Raw genomic sequence first — 20,407 nt, forward strand, 5'->3', positions numbered from 1 at the left:
CTTGCCGCATTCACCAGCCCCCTTGGCCAAAATGCGTATTACTATCACGGCTGCGCTGGAGTGCGAACAACGTTGCAAGCTGTGCGTTACGGCGGCTCACGGCGGAAGAGTGGTACGACTTGGTAATGATCCATTACGTAACTGCACAAAAAACGGACGGTGACACAAGAGGAGAGGAAAGCACCAACAGGCGCAGACTATCAACTGAAGCTTTATTGCAAGAACAAGGCAATATAAAGGACAGAATAAAGAGCAAGAAAAAACAAAGGGGGAGGAGGAAAAGCCAAGAGCGACCCGTATCAACAAAAACCCAGGGCACATCAACCATAGCACGCCCGTCATACAGGACCAAGATAACTCTTTTTCAGGTAAAGCAACAGAGGGAATACTGACGCAAGACTCAGATTGCTTATGAATGTGCGCGACCTCAACAAGTTCACGCGCTCTTTGATTTTTGTGGTGGAACAACACAGAAGTGTCACTGAAGAGCGGGGAGCAGCCACATTTCTTACAATGCGCTGCTAAATGAAGGCCAGAGTGGCCTTTCAGAGAATTACAATGTTCCCTAAGTCTAACACTTAGACATCGTCCCCTTTGGCCCACGTATACACGAATGCAAGACAGGGGTATGGAGTAGACAACACTGGTGATACAGGATACATAGTTATGAACATGACTCACATTGCACTTATCCTGCTGCACAATTTTTCGATTCGCCACACGTCGGTCTACCTTGGCGCATAAAGTGGATAGCTTGTTCCTGGCAGAAATTACCACTTGCACGTCATATCGTGATGCCACCTTTTTTCAGCGGTGGGTAAAACCATGCACATATGGAAGAACAACAAATTTTTTGCGCTGCGCCTTCTCTGCCAAGTTGCAACCATCAGCGGGACCTTTTTTGATTTTCTTGATCAACTTCTCGCAAATCTTTACCAATACATCCCGTGGGAAGCCAGCTTGACTCAGATTTTGTACCTGCCCAGAAAAACTGGTTTCAACTAAATGAGTGCAGGATTTCTTCAGCGCAGAACTGAAGAAAGAGAGTGCAAAGGCATTTTTCACCAGTTTCATATGGCCCGATTTGTAGTTCAACACAGGTTTGACAGACCTAGGGTAGTAGAACCAACATACATGCGCGGGTGAGATCTGCAGCTGTAGATCCAAAAATTGGATGCAATGGTCATTTAAGCATTCGGAAGTAAACTTTAGGCCAAGACCAAACTGCTCAAAACTCTTGAGAATACCTGCCGACATGTCTTGAGTTCCCTTACGAAAGAAAACAATATAGTCATCTACAAACCGAAAGACCTTGATTACGGATGCTTGTAAAACCGGTTGGAGCGCCCGATTGATTGTACTTAGAAAAATATCACTTAGCACCGGTGCCACCCTAGACCCAATAGAGGCACCTTCCTTTTGCTTAAATGACCATTTCATCCAATTTTTGGATCTTTAGCTTCACCCGCGCATGTATGTTGGTTCTACGCCCCTAGGTGTGTCAAACCTGTGTTGAACTACCATACGAAACTGGTGAAAAATGCCATTGCACTCTCTTGCTTCAATTCTGCGCTGAAGAAATACTGCACTCACTTAGTTGAAACCAGTTTTTCTGGGCAGGTACAAAAACTGAGTCAAGCTGGCTTCCCACGGGATGTATTGGTAAAGATTTACGAGAAGTTGATCAAGAAGATCAAAAAAGGTCCCGCTGATGGTTGCGACTTGGCAGAGAAGGCGCAGCGCAAAAAATTTTTTGTTCTCCCATATGTGCATGGTTGTACCCACCGCTTAAAAAAGGTCGCATCACGATATGACGTGCAAGTGGTAATTTCTGCCAGGAACAAGCTATCCATTTTATGCGCCAATGTAGACCGACGTGTGGCGAATCGAAAAATTGTGCAGCAGGATAAGTGCAATGTGAGTCATGTTCATAACTATGAATCCTGTATCACCAGTGTTTTCTACTCCATACCCTGTCTTGCAAACGTGTATACGTGCGCCAAACGGGACGATGTCTAAATGTTAGACTTAGGGAACATTATAATTCTCTGAAAGGCCACTCTGGCCTTCATTTAGCAGCGCAGTTGTAAGAAATGTGGCTGCGCACCGCTCTTCAGTGACACTTCTGTGTTGTTCCGCCACAAAAATCAAAGAGCGCGTGAACTTGTTGAGGCCGCGCACATTCATAAGCAATCTGAGTCTTGCGTGAGTGTTCCCTCTGTTGCTTTACATGAAAAAGAGTTATGTTACATTGGTCCCGTATGACGGGCGTGCTATGGTTGATGTGCTCTGTGTTTTTGTTGATATGGGCCGCTCTTGGCTTTTCCTCCTCCCCTTTGCCCTTTCTTGCTTTTATCATGTCCTTTATATTGCCTTGTACTTGCAATTAAGCTTCAGTTGATAGTCTGCGCCTGTTTCTGCTTTCCTCTCCTCTTGTGTCACCGTCCGTTTTTTGCGCAGTTACATAATGGCTCACGGCGAAGGATCCACTGAGAACAGCTTCGCTGCTCAAACACGCCAGGGAGCGTTTAGCCAGAATGTCTTCGCCTTCAACAAAAGCGGCCTTTCCAGTTTTGTTGGGCGACATCACAGATCTCAGTGGCGTGAAGATACAAGCTCTAAGGAGACATTCTCCTAAACAAAGGCATGACAATTGATGTAATTGGCGATGTCGACCTCACCGTTTCTTGTGGTGGCCTTCCGATACTGGTCAAACCAGTCATTTACCATAGAAAGCTTGTACAAGACTTGCACTTGGGCAATGTGCATTGCATAACAGTTGTCTTCAGAAGCGACATTTTACCATGCCGCGTGATTATAACACATTTTTGTCAAGTATATTTCGTCAATTTTCCACCACAGCCGCTGCCGTGCCCGAAATGCCAGGAAAGGGTTTTGTGATCAGATCTTGCTGGAACATGGCTGTTTGCCCCCGGTGTGCTGAGCCATACTTTGTAACGGCCTTGAAAAGTCCCAACCTTTATGTACATCTAAAGCTTTCACGACAAACTGTCCGTTAGTGTGGAAAGAATAAAACATATTGAAAGGGATGGTTAGGGATGGCTCCACACTCAAAGAGGCGGCTGATATTGACAGATATCCGCACAACGGCTGTCCCGACGCAAACGGGGATCTAGAAATACCGCCACCAAAGCCAAACCGTCACCGCGAATGTCTGCGCCAGCGGACAACCTGACTTTTCTTTCGCAACAGCTATCACCACCAGCAGCGACACTGCGCAGCGCGTTCGACTCTCAGACGGCCGACATGACGTTGAAAGCGGCGACAGATGTCGCTTGACCCGCACTGCCACAACTGCAAACTCAAACAGCCGGCGGCTGATTTACCGCAATGTTGCGCATCCGCCAGTGCTGATTTCTACGTAGCGCTGCTGTCGGGCCACGTGCGGCAAAAATCGATGTCTCCAAATTTGTGCCTTGTGCTACTCATGTTGTTTATCATATCCCCTTATCGTGTGGCAAAGCATACGTCGGCCAAACTGGCCGCTGTCTTAATGATCGCCTCAGGGAACACAGGGCCCCTCTTCCTACGAAAGACGGTGCTCATCTACCAAGAATTGCAGGCAGTGCGGCTGCAGCACTTGAGTATTAGGTCAGTGAAAGACAAAAACCCAAACAAAAATTTTGGAAGCCTTTGCATTAAGGGTGAACGAATTTCGTCAGTGACACGACAGTGGATCTGTCTGCTTAGGAAATGACGTTTCTAGACGCTGCGATAACTCCTTAAAATTTTGCTTTGTGTGACGCGTGGCTGCTTCGGGCATGCGCGAAGGTGGTCGCCGGCGGGTGTAAGTTTGCGTTTCAAGCATTCCCTGATCAATTGTAAGTGCCAGCCTGTCCGTGTTCTTTTCTGTGGTTCGCGTTTCCCGCTGGTTTTTGTCCAATTCGACATTCGATATCGCCCTTTACAGCTTCATTTGTCGTCCTCCCGTGAGCACCCAACGCGAGGCGTCCCACAGTCATTTGATTTACATCCATTGCTGATTGCACCTCTGACCACATACACACCACTGAGTTCCCAAAAGTAAGCCCCGGAACAATCACACCTTTCTACAGACCGCGAAGCACCTCGTACCTATTGTATCCTCACAACTCTCCGTGTTTCATTATTGCCGCATTCCTGTTCTTTTGCTGCCGAGGCTTTTTCCTGTACCTCCATGTATCTATCACTCTCATTTACCCATACTCCGAGGTACTTGTATTCGCTCACCCTCGGTATTTCTTGGCCCTGTATTGACAACGCCTCATCACAAGGATCATTGAATACCATCAATCCACACATTGTTACACTAAATCGTAGTCCTAGAGCTTCACCTTCGATTACGCATATATCCGCCAGCTGCTGTATATCATCTCGTCTGTGAGCAAATAAGATAATATCGTCAGCATAAAATAATCCTGGAAACTTCTGCTCAATCACGCCGCCCTGTTTGTGTGACAGATTAAAACCAAAGTTGCTACCTTCTAGCGCATTTTCCATATTCACCATGTACAGCATGAATAACAGGGGGCCAAAGTGGAAGATGGAAGCTGCGATGAAAAAATCCGTAAAACAGGGGGTGGATGCTCGAGCCAACGTTTCGACAAGTGGACTTGTCTTCTTCAAGGCAGGAACTTCTTCAAGGCTGGAGTTCCAGCCATGAAGAAGACAAGTCCACTTGTCGAAACGTTGGCTCGAGCATCCACCCCCTGTTTTACGGATTTTTTCAGGGGGACAAAGGGCGTGCCTGTCTCCGCCCCTTGCTAATCCTAACGTTCTCTTTGCTACTCATTCCTTCCCATTCTCTGCAAACTGTATTTTCTCGGTATATCTCCCTCAAAAGCTGTATACAGTCGTCGCCTGTGCCCATTCCTTTCAACATATCCCACAAAATTTCCTGATTAACGTTGTCGTACGCGCCAGTGATGTCTATAAACGCCACGTGCAAGGGCCTATTTTCTATTTTAGATATTTCTATACACTGAGTGAGAACAAACAGGTTATCTTCTAACCGCCTGTCGACTCAAACTCCATTCTCGAGTTCTCCCAATATATCGCTATGTTCTGCCCACGTTTCTATTTTCATTTCTACTGCTTGCATCGCCAAACTATATAGTACCGATGTAATGGTTAGTGGTCTATACGTGCGAATATTGTCCTTTTCTCCATTTGCTTTATAGATTAAGTTCATTCTACTTTTTCGCCAACTGTCCGGTGTTTGCCTGTCCGGTAAACAATTTATAGCGCTTGCAGCAGCGCTTCTTTAGTGTTATGTCCTAGTTCGTCAATGAGGCTAAGGGGCACTCTGTCTAAACCCGCGCAGTGCGCTTTGGATGTTTTCCTTCGGCCTTTTTTTCAGTTGAAATTCTGAATACTTGCTCTTCCTCGGTTGCTCTCTCCGTCATACTTTTACTCACCGGAGAAATCCCCTCGACTATCTTTTTACACGAATCGGCTGTTATTTTCGGATGTAACCCAGCGCTTCGTACCGTTCCAATTGATTTCCTCTTTCATCTATAATATGTTGTTGCATTGTGTTATGCCAGGGCTCCCAACCCAAACTTCCTTGTTTCGGAAAGGTAGTCAAGCTGGTAGAACGTCTGACGCAAGTGGCGTCAACATCGATACACTGTTTCATGCAACCAACGTCAACACCAGCGAGGTGCCTGATGGAAACGGGTGCCAATCGAGGCGGGAGTCTCATGCAACCCCCGGCAACTCCTGCGATGTGCCTGAAGCAACGTGCTTCAAGCCCTCTCATCCGCGGATTTGATTCCAGCCAGCGACTAACGGCGGTTCCTGATTGGAGGCTTCGAACTACTGGCTGATGCAAGGAGTCGGCCAGGGCTATAAAAGACCCAAGCTGCGCGGGGAGAGGGAGAGCAAACGAATAAATCCCGGGTTGTCGTCGCACCTCAGTGCGAGCCCAATAAGCTGTCGGCCTCAGTGCCGAATATGTAACGCCTCTGTTTATATGTATATAAATTTGCCTTAACTCACCGTCGCCTTGCCCGCTCCGTCTATCAGATCTGCGCAGATGCAGCCGCAAGCTGAGACACCCGATACCAACAATTGCGACAGACGTCCTTCTTAGCGCCTTTTACGTGGCTCCAAGGTATCCTAGGTGCGGCCTTCTTTTTTTCGTGAATCTCTGTCACCCAGCGTTCACTTTCACCTTTAATTTTTGCCTCGACCAATTTCTGCGCAATACAGTTTTTCTGGAAAGATATTTCCGATATTATTTTTTACTTTGTCCTGCGGCCGCTGCTCCTTTTTTGCCTGCCTATGCTCCCGTGATGCTTCACGTCGCTTCTCGATCGCTTCCAGGATTTCCTTGTTCCACCAACATTATGGCTTCCTCTTTCCTTTCCGGCAAATAGTTTTCTTCTCTTTGCTTACTTGCTTCGTCATTAGATGTAGCAGCTCACTATATCCCCAGTCATTCCATGGAGTTTTGGCTACTTCTTCCTGGACTCATGCGGCTATATTTTTTATTTGCTTGCCATTTAAATACGAGCTGCCAGACTTTGATGATACGCTTCTACTTCCAGTTTTATATCCCATTTGGAATGTTATTCGTTTATAATCACTACCTAAGCTTTTAATCCCTTCCTCGTCTATTCTCATTTCTCTAGAGTTTAATACTTGATTGCTTGTTTCCGACTTCTCACGTGATCTGCCACCACATTTAGGCCCCGTGTTAACTTACTCCAGACTATGTTGCTCACAGAGATCTCGCAATAACTTCCCATTGGTGTCTGTATATCTGTAAAGGTCATGTGTGTGGGCATTCATGTCCCCTAGAAGGATAAATTCGGCACCATTACCAAATTCTTTATTATCCGCGCTCATGCAATTCACTATCTCCCGATTGTTTCCTCTGCAGTTATTCCCCGTCCACAAGTAGGCTACCCCTAGCCACGTTTTCTTTCCACCTACTGTGCCCAAAACCCAGAGGTGCTCTGAACACGTCTGTTTCACTCTGACCCATTTGGCGCCTCGATGAATTTGCATTCCTACACTCCCACTTTCGTTTTTACATGTGATCCTGTTGCACCCTGTTCAAACATAATTGTGAAAATGCGGTCGCTGTTCCAGGTCTCTATGGTGTGTTTCTGTGACCGCATACATGCCTATCTCTTTTTTGATTAATTGTTACTCAATCTCTAACCATTTTGTCTTTTTTTCTGTCACCCTGCATATTTATGTAACTAACTGCAACCCGCGCCATTTCCTTTTTCTTTTACCCTTTTTCTAGTTTTTCGCAATACTCCCTGTCAAAGAGTCCTCCTGGTTGTTTTCTGTGTTACTAGCTACCCCAGACTTCGAAGGGCCCGCCTGCCCCCTAAAAAAGCTACTGCGAGTCCTGCCAGTCGCCAGCCCACCTCATGACCAAGTCTTTTATCGAAGTGAATTCTGTCTCTATCTTTGGCGGCAACCTCACCTATGCACCTCCCTGTTTATTTCGACTACCTAATTCGACATATCTCTTTGTGTATGTCGACAACCGCTCTTTGCAAGTTGCCGTTGTGCACTGGTGCCTGCAGGCGGTAGTGTGTATACAAGACTGCACCGTGGGTGGGTGGGGGGGGGGGTGGGGCATGGCGCGCATGTAATCGACCCCTTTCGCTAACTTCGTCGCTACTCCGGACGATTCTTCGTTCAAGACTTCATTTAGCCCTCCCGCAATTACCATGAGGTTATGTCTGTCAGCTTTACCTGCGATGTTTTCACTCGCTTGCCTCATGACTGACCCCAGCGTATGTCCTGGAACATCCCTATCGAAACTCTTTTATCGCCTTTCACCCTCGCCTTGGTTGCCTCTGCGCATCGCACTAAATTCGTATCACCGGCGATAATCACTTGCTCAGACATTCCTTCGGAAACCTGGACCTGACTGCTGACTAGGTGACTAGCGTGAGTCACGGCTGCCGCTTTGTCCCCTCCTACCCTCCCTCAAAACTACTTCCCGCAAGCTGGGCCCTGTGAACACTGTATCTGCATTTGTCATGCCTGATGCTCATTTCACCTCTCCCCTACGGAGGGTCATCGCCCTAATGCTTCCGCCATCACCTGCGTCTTCTCTGTTCACTTTGACGACCTTCGATAGACTCTCCTTGGCTGACCTAAGCCTTTCTCCCATGGATTTCTTTCTCTGTCGCCAACGCTTTTTCCAGCTCTGCGATTGTCGTCATGAGCCCACTCTGGACAGCCATAATTTTTTTTTCATTTTCTCCTCGAACTCGTATTGTCTACACTTGGCGTCAGCTTCTTCTGCTTTTTCATCGGCACAAACTTCCATCTTCCGACCTCCCGCACGCTGAACACTTTACGGTCTTTTTGACCATGGCTCGATCAGTTCATCGATATTCACGTTATAGAAAACTGTAACATCAAATAACCACGACATACTAAATACACTAGCCTAAGCCAAAGGTAACCACAAAAATCGATGAATACGCTACACTGCAAGCGCCTGTGCATACACGCGGTCGGTCTACGCGCACACGTCAGCCACGTGGTGGCAGGCGAAAACACAGTACAGAGTATTACGCACAAAAAAGTACAAAGTAATAAACCCAACCGAGCTTTACGCTAGCGCTTTATGCACTCATAAAGCTGCAGACAGAGGCAAGCTCAGATCATGCAGAAACACTTATCTGTCGCTGCCGTTCCGGAGCCCTCGAAAAACAGGTCCTTCGTCGCTGCTCACTTAACGCACACTCTCACCTTTGAAGAGCGTCGTAAGTCTCTTAAATGCCGTAAGTCGGAAGAGTGTCCTGAATGTCGGAATAATGCCGTAAGTCTGTTGTGCAAAGAGTGTCGTCTCCTAAATATACAATCCCTTCCATCTTTTATCAAATCCAATCTTATGCCGTCTTCTCCGGCTCCAGTAAAGCTTCATTTAAGCTTAGTTGGTGCATAATGCTGATGTTAAAGATACAGCGCAAACACACAAGACGCCCCAATAAGAAAAGACCCGTATGTCCCGTATGTCCTTTCTTGCGTCACAGGTAATTACGCATATGACTTTTGTGTCCGCTTCTTCTTTGATTTCACTCAGACAGATCACTTGCCTGCAAAAAACAATAAAATTAAAAAAGAATAAACGCTTTCCGCAACTCTTTAGAATTTCTAATAACATTGGCCTGCATACCTTTTACTGCATGCATTTTGGCCCTTCACATGCCCAGTTTGCTTTGAGCTGTTTCGATGCTGCCACATTTCTTTTGCTGCTTCCTCTATTGTTTTGGCACGTTAATTTCGTATGTCCTTGTATCAGTTGTTGCCGATCAGAATGGATAAGTGAGCAAACATAAATACATGTCTTGAGGTGGTCACTATTATTTGTTGTATTTCATTTGTAGTTGTCGTATTTCGCAGTTCTGTGCAGATATTTGTAAAGAGTTTATGCAGATATGTGTAAATGAATGCCCGAGACATTGATTCAACACACCATTTTTGTTTTACTGTACATTCTGGAACTGAAACACGAGCATTTCCTATACCAACGTCGCAGTGCAGGATGATGTAGAGTATGCAGCAAGATGGTCGTGAAAAGCATGAACAGCGAAAGAAGAAAGACAGTGATGGTCGTAAATGGCGGTGGAGTGGGGTCGTCAGTTATGATGCTGGTTTGATTATATGTCCTGTTGCCATGATTCAGCTAGTACACCGAAAAGTGGTAATTTTTTGAACGAACTAAATATTTAAGGCATATCATTTGCTTTGTTATGAATCTTAGCTTTAATTATGAATAGCTGGCGCTAGTCTACCTGAGGGTATGTAGTTAAATTCCTCTACATACGCATATGCGAGTGCTGAAGACGACTTCAGGAAATAGACGGCGTTTATATCGGAAGCGTTCTCTTACCGACCGATGCAATGGGCAGATTAGTGAAAGTGACCAGGAGTTTATGAGTGTCCACCAAGAAGTCTCTGTTGGTACACGGAGTGGCCAGAAGTGTAGCGCATGAATGACTTACGTTATGAAGAAGACATAGGAGTGCTTTTCCTGTAACATATTTGCGTTGCCCATATACAGCACACTGTTGGAATACTGTTGTCCTACCCTTTCCACGCATGGCGTACCTCGACGCCCAGCACAATCTCACGTTCGGGAAATACATTGATGAGAGGAACCTTGACTCTCATAGGAATTTGTGTTTCATCGCATACGCTGAATTTGTACATTCTGACGAGTTTCGAGAGGACAGCTTTGAGCTCGAGCAGAGCGAGACGCTTCCCGATACATTCACGTGGCCCAAAGCCGAACGAGACGGTGGACGCAGCGAGACGCTCTCCTTCCAGCCGCTCGCTGAACCGGTCCGGATTGAAGTCGTAAGGGTCCCTCCATAGATCGGCATCGTGAAGAACATTCCACGTTGGCAAGATGATGTGTGAACCTTTCGGGATGATGTGGCCGCTTACCAGCTGGGTGTCCTTGGTACACATACGTGACGTTACTAGCACCAAAGGCGGGTAGAGGCGCAGGCATTCTCTGATGACCGCGTCAAATCGCTTTAGTGCCTGCAAGTCTTCGTAGCTAAGGACGTCTTTGTCGGGAAAGGTAGACATTAGTTCATCATGTAGCCGACGCTGCTCATCGGGGTGTCTGGCCAACTCGTACAGCGTAAACGCTAATGTGCTGGCGGTTGTCTCGTAGCCGGCAACCAGAAAGACGAAGCAGTTGGACACAATGTGCGTGTCCTTGATGAAGCTGGTCTTAGGCCTGATGTCGCTCGATGTTGACGTCACTGTTCCGTTTTGCACCTCGTTCGGGATAACAGAATTCTTTTGGGCCTCAACCATGAGCTGAACAATATCAGCCACCGCAGGTGTTCCCTTCTTTCGCACTTGCAGCACTTGATGTAGACTGTCCTGCATGCTCGTGAACAGCCTCCCGTAACTTAGGAGCGGAAATATGTATGACATAATAGTACCGAGTGACGGTATCAGTATGCACACGTCATTGATAGCGTTCCCCGAATTTAACAGAATCTCTCTGATTGTGCTGATGACCGGATCGTCCACATTTTTCTGGCATTCCGACTGTAAAGAAAAGAAAATAAATTCATAGCGGGTATAAGTGAAGCGATATCAATACACGTTTAAAATACATACATTACGGTTCCAGAAAGCTATAACAGGCAATAAAATGAAGGACAGCGACCAAAATAAAGTTTAACAACGAATAAAAGACGTGTCGGCTTGACTACGGAAGCATGTTTCAGAGATTAAAGTGAACAAGGCTTCTATACTGAAGCCGGAACGTCCGTTAATCTTTTTTAGCTTTTATTTTGCAGTATGTCCTTCGTTTTATTGCCTCATGTTTCACCACGACCAGATGGGCTTGCGTCGAACCCTCGACTACAGAAAGCTACGAGTGTTCGTTTGCCACCACTTTGTCCTGATCATGCAGAAAATAGTAATTGAAGGTGTCAATTTACTTCCTTAGCCTAAATCGTCCTTAAAATAGCTATTCATGCGTAACGTTAACACACACGCACCCTCTCTAGAGAAGCTAGACCAATAGAGCTACTCGAGGCGTTCGAACGCGCTAAATGGGATTTTTTTAGCCTTAGTGAAGTGAGAAGGGGCGAAGCATGCAGAGTACTGACTAGTAGTCACAGTGGGCTCCCTGAGAAGCGAGAGAATGGCGTGGTGTTTTTAATCTAAATAGATATTAGGGCGTTTCTGAATAGGGGTTCCCAAAAGTTTGGGGCCCCAAAGCACTTTGCGTGTGCTGGCTTTGGGTCAAGCAGGAGCTAAGAGTTTTAGAATAGGGTCTGCGGCGCTTTGGGCACTCCCCCGATTCTATAGGTCACACTACTTTTGGCGAAGAGCCGTCGCTTCAGTGGGTGGCTTCATGCTTGTTTGACATGAAGCTTTTGGGGCAGCCAATAGGGCTCCCGCTAAACTCGAGAAGTAGCATCCCCAACGCAAAACCCAAACGCTGTTTGGGTCTCGCTCGCGCGCAGTGGCCTCGACGCTATTTATTTAGGGCCCCAAAACGTTTGGGGCCCCTATTGGAAAATTCCCTATTGTTGGCAGCGTTGAGGAATTCTACAGCAACAATGGCAGAGTAGCAGTCGCCGTGTTAAAAGAAAACGTGAGAAAACTGATACACGGGTACGCTCCCACGTTCAGCAATGATGTCGAGAAAGGACAACAATGTTGAGTATCTAGAATAAGCAATGCAAAAGGCACAAACCCAGTATCGCTATTGTCACCGGCGACTTTAATGCAAAGGTCGGACGGAAACAGAAAGAGGAACAAGCACTCGGTAACTATGGCATAGAGTCTAAGATGAACAACTTGGAGGCGGCATAAGCGTCAGATATAAAAGTGCAACTCGATAACACAGTCGACACGTTGGCTTGCCGTGCTTCGCGTCTCGGGCGACACCTCGGCCTTGTTGCGCAGAAAGGAAGGTCTGCACGTGAGGCATTAGCCTTTGTAAACTCTGCAAAAGTGCCCTCTGCAAGCACAGTTGCAAATTTGCCATATTTTATCATTCTGCGATGTCGCGAATTACCCACTACGCGCCTGTTAGGCAATGGTCACACCCACGCAGCTGCACACTTTTGATGTGGTGCTTGTTGCGATGGTTGTGGATAGTAGAGGGCTTTATAATGGGGCGCCCTTAAAGGGGTCATGAACCACTTTTCCAAGTAATGATCTAATGGCCTCAGTATCGGAGTGTACTGCCTCCCGAATCGATTGCCGCAAAAATTTCTCGAATCCGTCAAGAATCAGCGGAGTTACGGGGGTTTGGCGCACGCTCCCGGCGCTTTCTCTCTTTTCTCGTGCCGGCGAGCGCACTGGAAGCTAGACAGGGAGGGATGGCATGGGGGAAAGAAGTTACGCCAGCGCGCGTCATGAAACGCGATCGCTCTCCCGCTGTGATTCGCTTGCGCGAGTGCGGCTACCGTTTATTGAGGAGTGCGGCGCCGGCACCCCGCGGCAAGAAGCGCATCTGATCCGAACGCCGCTCTCAATTTACGTCGGCTGTCGGCCAATAAGCATGCTATGTCTCTTGCTACGTACAGCGGACAGACGCCCCGCCCACCGACGAGAGTGAGAACCGGCCTCTGTTTGAAAAGAGGGTGCCTGGGGAAACGGCAACTTCGCGCTCCGCTTGTGGCCATTACGCGGCGCGCACGACTGTAATATTTGGCAGAGCAGTTCATAGCCGTGTCAGCTTTCCGCAGGATGTGTTTTTTCAATCAGCCCAAGGGGTGCTTCATGACCCCTTTAAGCCATCGCTTCGTTGCGGAATTCACATGATGGGACGCCTGGTGCGCTTCTACCATGCAATATTGCATCAATTAACGAGGCCTCTACATGACAGCCGTATAGGGTTTTAGGAGCAATTTCAAGCACTGGCGTCTATCTGTGGTGGACTGCCATGCATAACAGCGAGGTTCGATACAGGATAGAACCTCTGATTTTTATTATTTGCGTCCATAGGCATTTTTCGCTCACTGACAACATCGCAGAGGATTGACGCCGGTAGCGGAATTTCTGCGGCACCAGCTCTTAACAGAGAAGGCATGTTAGGGGAATTCGTAGAATAATATCATCACCTCATAATGAGCACCTTCTTTTAAAAAGCATAAAAATAGGAAGTGGAAATGGAAAAGCTGTGATGGGGAACAAAGAAGGAAATTGATTTGATAATGTGCAGGGATCCAAGGATAACGCAGGACATAGTAGTAAGCAATAATAAAATCAGTGATCCTAGGTTAACGAGGGCGAAGATAGAGTTAAACCTTAATTCATCGCTAAGAAAAAGGCACACTTAGATGTAATCAGGTTAACAGTAAAGGAATTCGGGAGTGGCGACGACGATGGTGATGAACACCCACTAAGGGGCAAAGAAACGGGTGGCAGGGTATTTAAAATAGATACCTATGAAGTTAAAAAAATTGGAAGTTTACGTAAAAATAAAAATCGAATCAGTGAAAGTGCTAAACGAACAAGTGGTGTCGAACTATCAGACATATTTTATGATAGAGGTAGTATGTGCGTAACGGGCTTAGCTGCCACGACGGCTAAATCAATAACCAAGAAGATAGATAGATAGATAGATAGATAGATAGATAGATAGATAGATAGATAGATAGATAGATAGATAGATAGATAGATAGATAGATAGATAGATAGATAGATAGATAGATAGATAGATAGATAGATAGATAGATAGATAGATAGATACGCAAACGTGCCGATTACATGACGTGGGTAGATCCCGTGTTAATTTAAAGAGGGTATATGATTTCAATATATGTACACGAAATAAATTGACATATCAAGTATGCACTGTATAAAGCATTGTAAAATGATCGAGGCTAGTTGGTATACATTCAGTGAACTGGGAGCGGGGAGAAAGACAAAGGACGACGCAACGCGTGCGCTTACTAACAACTGATTCATTCACACGTCACGAGGACAGATTTATGCATAAAAGTGCGCATGTCATAAATATTATGAGGACAAGAGCAGCATGTGAAGCGTGTATTCGAGAAACATGTTTATGGATTATCTATATACTTAAATTCACAGTCATCTAGTGATAAGGATGGTTAGAGTCATCTGCATTCCTCGGAATGTGATAAGCTTCAGAAATTTCACGCGTAGTTTGAAACACATGCCGGAACAAAATAGTTCTTTCAAACAGCGGTTGACAATAGCAAGAATCAGTCTGACGCTAAATGAGAATAAAGGGTACTCTTCAAAGAGCTTCTGTGTTCCCTGATGCGTATGTTCACACATCAGCCAGTTTGCCCGATTCGGAAATACGTTCTGACGCGCCGAATCGAACGGGCGACCTCTCGCTCAGCAACGCATGGCGCTAGGCGGCTAGTCCACGAAGAGTACCACCTTTCAGCATGCTAACGGCGAGCAATTTATATATACGATTTTCTACAGCGTGCTTTCTTACTCACCAGCGAGATGGCGCTAAGTGCGCGAGGGGCGCGCTTTAAAGGTCGTCGCCCCGCTCGTAATGATGCGCTCACGCCTCCGTGCACTTCGCGCTAGAGGGCATGGTCACCTGCGCGCGCGCTTTTCTCGTGGAGTGGGGGGGTCTGTTTGTATATCCCGTGCTTTCACCGCGATGTCCGCGCTGAAGTCGCAGACGCGTTTGTGAAACGAGCGCGTTATTCAAATAAAAATAATTAACAACTGTGGCAGTTGTTAGTTCGCGCTCGTCCTGTGTATACCTGTGCGTTCGTTTCATGCTTTCGTTTCACGCGCTGCTCAAACAAAGTTTGAGCAGCGCGCTTTAAGTGTCGAGCTGTGACACGTAATAGTTCGCGCTCGTCCTGTGTGTTCGTTTCGTGCGTCCTTAGCGCTTGAGCGACGCGCTGGAAATTTCGAGCTGCTTTCCATTCTTCGCGTTACATTCCAATTTTTTTGCTATCGCATTCATTGCATCGCCGTCGCGGCGAAACTGTGATTTTTGTCCCTGCGTCATTTTATGGACACAAGGGATTACTGCCGCACGTTCGCTTTTGTCAGCGCGCCCTGAAGACGTAGAACAACGTTTTTCATTTTTTTTACCATCCGCAATAGCTTCTCACATACCGAGGCAATTAAATAGGAAGGGTATCTAGCAGCTTTTAACCGCTCCAGCTGCGCTACGAAACTACTTTGCATCATACGAAGGCAGCTTTTTTCAAGATGCCGAACGTAATCATGATAGTACGATTTCGCGTTTTACTATCTTGGAATGACGAAGGAGAAATCTAAACCAAGCTTCGCAGATCGACGGTTATATTGTCAGCAAAGATGCTCGTCACCAAAAACAGGCAAATGTCCAGAAACTGCCATTTCTCATCTTTTGTAACCTCGGCTGTGAACCGAAGGCCCATACCTTCAGCATCAAAGCATGCTATAATATCCTCACATTTCAGTGCTGAACAATCTTCGAGAAAGATAAAGTCATCGCCAACTTCGGTAATCATCGCTAAAGTTCAGCCAGGCATAAAAAATATTCAGATACTTTCACGATATGCCGCACCGCTATTTTTGTTACCAACCCATCCCCGTACATTTTTACGTTGGTGCGAGGGGAATTTCTTGGCAGAGTGAAACCTTTGTGGCGTCCTGACTTCTTTCTTGTGTCCGCGTTTCCACGCCCTGTCTTTTTAGAAGGAACCTCGAAGGCGCACAAGTTCTGGACGCACCCGGTCACACGCAAAATACCAGTACCCATACCCTCAGCGCTGTTTCCGCGTCTGATTCATCACCCGCTGATGTATTTGTTTGCTCCATTGCTGACAACCTTACATCGGCCCAGCGTTCCCAGCTTATGTGCAGGTTGGAAGAATTTCGTTCTTCTTTCAATGTCGGGCAAACGTCTTTCTGCCGCACGTCCGCTGTTACGCATAGCATCGACACTGGCGCCAAACCACCACTGCGGCAACGCCCATATCGCGTGTCTCCTGCAGAACCTCGGGTAATCCATGAGCAAGTCGACGATATGCTTCGGTGCGATATTATTAGACCCTCGGACAGCCCATAGGCGTCTCCTGTTGTTCTCGTTGCCAAGAAGGACGGTTCTGTGCGGTTCTGTGTGGACTACCGACGGCTCAACATGGTTACTAACAAGCACGTTCATCCGCTGCTTTAAATTGAGGACGCAATTGACAGCCTCCGAGGAGCAGAATTTTTTTAATCCGTTGATTTGCGCTCGGGGTACGGGCAAGCACCCATTGCATATGACGCTCGACCGAAGACAGCCTTTGTCACGCCCGACGCCATATACGAGTTCAACGTCACGCTGTTTGGTCTGTGTAATGCGCCCGCGACCTTCGAATGCATGATGGACGCCGTTCTGCGCAACCTCAAATGGCACACGTGCTTGTGTTACCTGGACGACGTCGTCGTTTTCGCTCCGGACTTTTCCACGCATCTCCAACGTCTGCGCCATGTCTTGACGCGTTTTAGCAACGTGGGCCTCCAACTGAATCTGAAGAAGTGCCGATTTGCAGCATTGCAGCTGGCAATCCTAGGCTACGTCGTCTCCAAGGACGGAATTCGTCCTGATCCAAGGAAGCTTCGGGCGGTGGACGGATTTCCTCCGCCTACGTCCGTCAAAGCCCTGCGCAGTTTCGTAGGACTGTGTTCATACTTTCTACGCTTCATACTCAACTTTGTCACCATGATATCGCCTCTGACGAAGCTCCTTGGAAATAACGGGCCCCAATATTCGTGGTTGTCTCTGTGCGACGACGCTTTCACAAAGTTCCGTCGTTTGTCGAGGTCGCCTCCCACACTACGCCACTACGACCCAACGGCTCCTACAGAGGTACACACAGACGCTAGTGGTGTAGGCCTCGGCACTGTCCTTGCGCAGCGCAAACCAGGGATCCCCGAATATGTCGTGGTATATGCAAGTCGTACACTTACTACAGCCGAGACCAATTACACCGTCACGCAAAAAGAGCGCCTGGCGATTATGTGGACCCTTACAAGGTTCCGACCTTATTTTTATTGTCACACATTGGATGTCATAGCCGACGATCATGTCCTATGCTGGTTGTCGTCAATGAAGGATCCCTCAGGCCATCTCGCCCGCAGGGCACTTCGCCTGCAAGGCTACGACATCCGCGTGCTTTACCGCAATGGACGCCAGCATGCTGACGCCGACGCCCTCTCGCGATCCCCCTTGCCTGGGGACAATGGCCTATGCTCAGTATCTTACATTGCCGTTTCTTCCATCGATGTTCACACCATTGCTACCAAACAGCGCGAGGATAAATGAATCGCGTCATCCATAGACTTGCTCACTGATCCGTCGGCAAGACCATCCACTGACGCCTTGCGTCGTCAAGCGCACCATTTCGCCATTCGTGACGACCTGCTGCACGGACGCAATTACGACGCCGACGGCAGCCAGCTGTTACTAGTGAGTGCTCGTTCGCACAGCCGCCAAACCACCCGTCGCGTCACCGTCACGTCAAAAAAAACGTACAGCAGACGCGACGTAGCAGTGTACGAACAGACGACGGCGGTTGCAGCGTCGACAGCAGCTGGGCTCTCCTCCTCGCACCACAAACACACACACACACAAACAACCACTGACACTGGTACACTTGTCCCCCCATTTTTTGGCCCATTCACTCAGGCGCGTTCAGAGTTCCAAGGCCACGGACCCGGCGGCCGTATGCTAGACGCGTGGCTCTTCCCAGCACTCGGAACTCCAAACGTAAACTACAGTGTTCTATACGTAAACTCAAACGCGGCTGGTGAACACAGTTGCGGATTGGTATACGACAGTGCCTTTTGCGCAGCGCCCCTCTTGCCAGCTTTTGCTTTGTAAAATCGCCATATTTAGAGGCCGGCTTGGTCCGTCTGATTGGTCCGTTTTATAGGGGCGGGGCTTCGTCCCCGTGCAGGCGACGGAAACGTAGAGCACTGCCCTACGTCGCCGTCAACCGGTTTTTCCGGAGAAAACGTCTCGGAAATCCTCTCCCCTGACGGAAATCGGTGCCGTCACGGTAACGGGACGGGGCGTTTGACGGCTGTGTGAACGAGCCCTGATACCCCGCAGTCTGCGTTCTGAAATATGCTTATCGTTCCACTCTGATCCCCAATGCGCGCACTCTGGGGCATCGAAAACTTACAACCGCATTCGACAACGATACTTCTGGCGAGAAATGTGCAACTACGTGCAGAAGTTCGTTCGCTCCTGCCTCGATTGCCAACGCCGAAAACCTTCAACGCACGTGTCGGCAGCCGGTCTACAACCACTAGTTTCCCTAACGGTCTGTTTGGGAGCGTGGGAATTGATTTGTAGGGACCACTTCCTCTGACGTCGGCTGGTAACTGCTGGGCCGTCGTCGCTGTTGACCATCTCACGTGATATGCCGAAACCGCCGCTCTACCAGCGGCTACAGCACGCGATGTTGCCTCCTTCTTGACACACCGATTCATGCTGCCTCACGATCCACCCCAAGAGCTTCGCTGCAATTGAGGCCGTGTCTTCTTGTCGGAAGTCCTCGAAGCCATTCTCAAAGAGTGCCATGCTGTTCACCGCAAAACTACTGCTTACCACCCGCAAACAAATGGCCTAACCGAACGCTTTAACCGCACGCTCGGCGACATGCTCTCAATGTACGTCGCTGTCGATCACACAACCTGGGATTCCATTGTGCCCTTCGTCACCTACACCTACAAAACCGCCCCTTCTGAGGACTACTGGTTTTTCGCCCTTCTTATTGTACGGCAGGCACCCATCACACACAGTCGACACGATCCTTCCATACAAGCCGGATCCATCTGAGTGTGCACCTATTCCTGCCACAACCAGACTTGCTGAATAGTGTCGCAAACTTACCAAGACCTTTACAACGTAGGAACAAGATCGGCAGAAAAGCATTCGCGGTGGCACTACCACTTCCAAGCCCACGTTCCTACCTGGAGCGCTCGTATGGCTCTCTGTCCGTACCACTGCTAGAGGCCTCTCTTCAAAACTACTGCCGAAATACGAAGGTCCCTACCCGGTCGTCGAGCGCACATCGCCGGCCAACTACCTGATCGAGCCTATTGAACTATCGTCGGACATGCGCCGGCGAGGGCGTGACATTGTCAACGTAGAGCGCCTCAAGGTCTACTATGACCCGCTCATAGGGACAAGTTGTTAGGTCGCCGGGCGGCTCCTTTTCGTACCCGGGGTAATTGTAGTGAAGCTTTGGAACTTAGTAATAGCTTGCACTCTCCAGCGCCTTCTTGTGGGTCGTCCTCTTCGGCTCCTGCTGAAAGAACGCCGTTCGCGCTGAATCCGTGCTTTACCTGACTGTCGCCATTGCGTGTTGTCGCTGAGTGCCGTCTAATAGGCGCTTTTACATTATTTATTTCTTTATATTTATTTTATTTAACAATAATGCCAATCTCTTCAGAGATTATAGTAGGGAAGGCACATGAAAAATACTATATGTTTACACAGGATCATATATGGTTAAAATCATAAAAAAAGTCAAAATTACATACAAAATTAGACATTATACATTGCGATAGAAGAACACACAATAAAAAATTTTAGTAACAAAATCATGGGCGAAATCATCGCCAAAAACAACTGCAAAAGGATAATGTATACATTTGTAAACATACTTTAGGATCAGCAAGCACATATTACAATTGATTGCATTGTTCAAACAATTTTATGAACAACAAAATAATCGAAGAACATGTCACCTAAAATATTGCCTTTATATAAGCAGCAGAGAAGAACTATGTATTAGTAACATGGCACAGACTCATCGCTTAGCGGGTTTACTGATGTTGTAATGTCGTTAGTGCTCTTTGTGAGGCAATCAATTCGCATTCAATCGCAGTTCTAAACAAGTTTATGGATGATTCGGTCGTTAGGGTAGGTTTCAATGAGTTCCAATCT

General features: G+C 47.5%; 1 protein-coding gene across 1 annotated transcript in view; it reads right to left on the minus strand.

The window, feature by feature from the left end:
* Positions 1-9,530: 9,530 nt before the first annotated feature.
* The window catches only part of LOC119389357 (cytochrome P450 3A29), a 185,240-nt gene continuing 174,363 nt past the window's right edge, over positions 9,531-20,407 (minus strand). The window contains exon 5 of the mRNA XM_037656579.2: positions 9,531-11,052. Coding sequence (XP_037512507.1) covers positions 10,069-11,052 — 984 coding nt within the window. The 3' untranslated portion in view covers positions 9,531-10,068. The remainder of the gene's footprint in view (positions 11,053-20,407) is intronic.

This window comes from Rhipicephalus sanguineus, chromosome 1 (genome assembly GCF_013339695.2).
Source record: "Rhipicephalus sanguineus isolate Rsan-2018 chromosome 1, BIME_Rsan_1.4, whole genome shotgun sequence".
NCBI classification, from domain to species: Eukaryota; Metazoa; Arthropoda; class Arachnida; order Ixodida; family Ixodidae; genus Rhipicephalus; species Rhipicephalus sanguineus.